At 56.3% G+C, this 3,950-nt stretch overlaps 2 protein-coding genes across 2 annotated transcripts; both read left to right on the top strand.

Moving 5' to 3' along the window:
* Positions 1–274: 274 nt before the first annotated feature.
* MNEG_4466 (hypothetical protein) lies at positions 275–949 on the top strand (the record flags this gene model as incomplete). The annotated part of the gene is made up of 3 exons (XM_014047058.1): positions 275–290; positions 509–662; positions 853–949. 3 exons carry the CDS (start codon positions 275–277, stop codon positions 947–949), a joined length of 267 nt encoding a protein of 88 aa, XP_013902512.1.
* Positions 950–2,658: 1,709 nt separating this feature from the next.
* Positions 2,659–3,311, top strand: MNEG_4465 (hypothetical protein; the record flags this gene model as incomplete). The annotated part of the gene is made up of 3 exons (XM_014047057.1): positions 2,659–2,731; positions 2,908–3,061; positions 3,209–3,311. The coding sequence occupies 3 exons, from the start codon at positions 2,659–2,661 to the stop codon at positions 3,309–3,311; spliced, it is 330 nt and encodes a 109-aa protein (XP_013902511.1).
* Between the last annotated feature and the right edge of the window lie 639 nt (positions 3,312–3,950).

The raw sequence follows: 3,950 nt of genomic DNA, 5'->3' as shown, positions 1-3,950 counted from the left end.
GTGCATCACAGCCACCCTCTTGTGCTGGGAACGAGCAAAGCACAAGCATGCCTAGCCGTGCGCCTGCAGGCGATGGCGGGGGCAAGCAGCAGGCCGGACCCCCAGGGGCCCACGCACATGCCAACCGCTGTACCGGTATCTCGCTCGCCGCCTTCACCCCCCTCAGCTGGAAGGAGCCGACATACACGCTGTCTCACTTCTTGTGTAAACGGCAGCAATGGCAACGCGTGCACCCCTCGTGACAATGCTGCTGGTTTTTACGCTCCTTGCGATGATGCCCGCTGCATGGGGTGAGCCCTGCAATGAGGCGTCTCGTTGTGCCTTCAGCAGCATCCCGTACTGCGTATATTGTTGGGAGAGGACAGAGACAAGCTTCCCCTGCAGGGCATGCACCATGCCGCACAGCAGCTAGTCCCAGGCAGGGTGGCCGGCACGCACCCGTCCGTCTATCACTCCACCCACCCATGAGTGTGGACGGCGTCGCCGGCGGCTTGTATGTTGCACGCAGGAGCGTCCTGCGCCCCTGCCCCCAAGGGCTACACGACCAGGCAGGACCTCAACTGGGTCGGCAGTGACAACACCATTGAGGGTCAAACGTCTGCTAAGAATGCCGCCATCATCTGCAACCTGGACGACAACTGCCTGGGCTGGAACAACTATGGGTGTGTGCGTTTGTGCCTGTAAATGTAACATCATGTTTTTTAACCCACTCACCCACCCGGCCAGCATCGCCTGCCAAGCTTGAATGCGAATGCTGCACTCACGCAATCTATCAAACTCAACCTGTAAGGCAAACACCAAACCAACGCAACGCACCTTCCGTTGGCATGCACCCAATGACGCTGCCCACAGGTATTACATCCTGAAGAAGGCGGATGTTGACGCGCAGGATGCCGGCATAACCTACTACTCCCACCAGGGCTTCTGCCTCTACATGAGGGTCGTCTGAGCCGCCCCCGGCGCAAGCCACTGGCTGCAAGTGCGCATGCGTAGGCAAGCACTCATAAGCATTTGAGTGTTGCCACTTGCAAGCATGTCTGTTGCGAGCTACGTGCAGCCGGCGTCATGTACGCGCCGTGTCCTGTACAGGACAATTGCATATGAGACTGACAAGCTACGCCCTGCAGTAAGTACATACATGGTTGCTGCTGTGTGCACTTCCGGGTCACCTTTGGTAATGCACCCTCCCAGCTGTAACTAGCCAGACCAGTCTGATATGATGTCCTCCAGGCTAGTCAGGCAGTTTATTGGGCAACTCCTACACCACATTTATGCACAGTCGGCACATAAGATACAGAGTGGGTTTGCGTACCGTACTCAGGCATGCCGGCACCAGCGACCCCAATCAACGTTGACACTTGGCTGAGGCACATTTTGCTGGGTCTGCATACATCTCATAACAAGCTTGTGCTGGGTCGGGATCAAACTGCACCAACGGCAGCCCAGCTGATGAGGCTGGCGTGCTCCTTCGCATGTCCCTAGTGCATGTTCAGCTCTTCAACAACCAAGTATTCCGCCATAGCAATGCTCCGGACCTGTACCTTCACAGCTCGCAATACGATAACTTGATGAATGCAAAACACGATTGAAAACTTGTTGTGCGCAATGGGCGTACTGCGGGCGACACGCGCGGGCTGGGGCAACGCAGCCCACAATGCAGTGCAGCCAAGACGCACATTACACAGGCACTCCGGACACGCGCTGAAGCACCCGGCGGGCCACGGGTCACCCAGCAAGAAGCGATTTGGGGGGGCCCGGATTTTTCTGATGCATTCGATGTGCGCTGGACTCTCCTGAAAGGGGTGGGCGTTGCCCTGAACCAATGAAGCAGATCGGCCTGCGAAGCTTGAACCCCGATTTGATCATGCGCAAACGATGCTAATAAGTTGTGTGATTCCACTCTCTGGCCACGCACACTGGTCCAAGCAAGATCGGCCCAAGGACACGCGTGTCACTAGAAGTCACTCACTCGGCCCACTTGCCACCATGGAAACTGCACAAACCCAAACTCGAGGCTCAATCAAATGCTGGTGCATATCGCCTATAATCAGCACCTTCCCGAGACATTGCCATCACGGCTCACCGGCCCTAGTCGAGCTCGACCTGCCAGCCCCCAACTCACCCCGCCCTGAACAATCTTGGGTGAGCTCACGGGCAGAACGGCCTTCACGTAAAATAATAACATGATCTGATTATTGTCAGTCGATTGGGTCACAAAGGAGCCACTGCACGGCATCTGGTGCTGATCCACAGCTGGGGCTGCGCACTAGCTGCTTGGTTCACATTGCAGCTGCCTTATGGGCTGCCTTGTGACCTGATCAGTGCGTCTGTGAGGCAGTGATGTGCGTCCAGCAGACACGGGGACCCTTGGTTGGTACCCATTCCCGAGGAACCTGCCTGCCGGTCAGTCATCACCAGCTGGACTGTCAAGTTTCCAATTCCCCACATGCGCCTGCGCGGGCGCACTGCACACCAATGCGAGCCGTTGTCAGAATTTTTGTTGGTCACTTCATCTGTCCGTTCAACGCGGAGCTGGGCTTGGTCTGCGTGCAAACAGGCGGTCCATATAAGCTTGCATCCCAACTTGATGCACTGCTCACGCAGCCATGTGCCCCACCACTTGCGGCGCACCCCCACGTGACTATGTGCAGAGCAGCCATGGCCGTGCGCGCATCCCTAGTCGCAGCGCTGCTGGTTTTCTGCCTCCTTGCGGCGACGCCAGCTGCGTGGGGTGAGCCAACTGTTTTGCAGGCCTGTACTATTGTGAGAGAGTGCTGTGTATCTGCATGATTGTGCGCCCGTGATGCGAGGCTCTGGGCGCCCGTGCCGTGCAGCAGCAACCACGAGGGTTGTTTGTAGGCTTGTACCTAGCTCTTGTGCACGAACTCGTCGTCTTGTTGCACGCAGGTGCGTCCTGCGCCCCTGCCCCCAAGGGCTACACACTCAAGGCCGACCTCAACTGGGTCGGCAGTGACTCCACTGTCGGCAGCCAGACGTCTCCCAAGAATGCTGCACTGATCTGTAACCTGGACGACAATTGTCTGGGCTGGAATTCATATGGGTGAGCGTTTCCTGGTATCCATTCAATTGTCCTGGAGTACTGTGTGCTTAGAGCGTGGCATGGGCTGTACGCATCCCGCGCAACGCGCCACAGCCTTTGACCAACCAAAACATGTCTGGTTTGCCCCTACCCAATGCCACCCTACAGGTACTACATTCTGAAGAGCATCAAGGTGAAGGTTGAGGAGCCAGACGCCGGCATCACCTACTACGCTTACAAGGGCATGTGCCTCTACATGAAGCCTGTTTAGGCCACTAAGACACCGGGCGTGTGCAACATCAATGCCTGCAGGCAGCACATCCCGCGGCTGCAAATGTAGTGTGTTCCCTGCATGCATGCAGCGTGCCAGGATTGTGTGGCGGCCCCTGGTTGGTTGCTCAATTACCCAGCAGTCTTCAGCGTGGCTTGGAGCTGTAAACCCTTTTGCCAGGCAGTTGCAAGCAGAGAGGTGGTGCATGTGTGGAACTACTGTGAGTAACGTGCAAAACCTTGCGTGACGCCTGAATGACGAGTCACGTTTGATCAAATTCCCGGCGACACACAGCTGCTGTCTGCTGCAGACAGTAGCATATCTTAGATCTGCACACCTACAGCACCATGAGACACGACTGGTTTTGTAGTAACCATTTGTCCAAGTTAAACTGCATAATCATGCTCATGTCATGCGACAAATTACAGTACACAAGACGCCCCAGAGATGGCGCCAACCCTTGCGCGCCCTGCAATGACTAATGTGACGCCTGAGTAACGCCTTGCTTGGCCTCCGGCACCCCCGCGCTACAGTGGCCCTTTTCTGCCCTGTTGTGCGCCAATCTAATACCTAAACTGCACTGTTTATTTTGTTGTTTGAGACACCAGCACACAGTGCCTTTCCAGCAAGATTTGGGTT

The sequence above is a fragment of the Monoraphidium neglectum genome (genome assembly GCF_000611645.1).
Source record: "Monoraphidium neglectum strain SAG 48.87 unplaced genomic scaffold scaffold00621, whole genome shotgun sequence".
Lineage (NCBI taxonomy): Eukaryota > Viridiplantae > Chlorophyta > Chlorophyceae > Sphaeropleales > Selenastraceae > Monoraphidium > Monoraphidium neglectum.
Note: the sequence above shows the minus strand (reverse complement) of the source record. Positions and strands in the feature narration are given on the sequence as shown.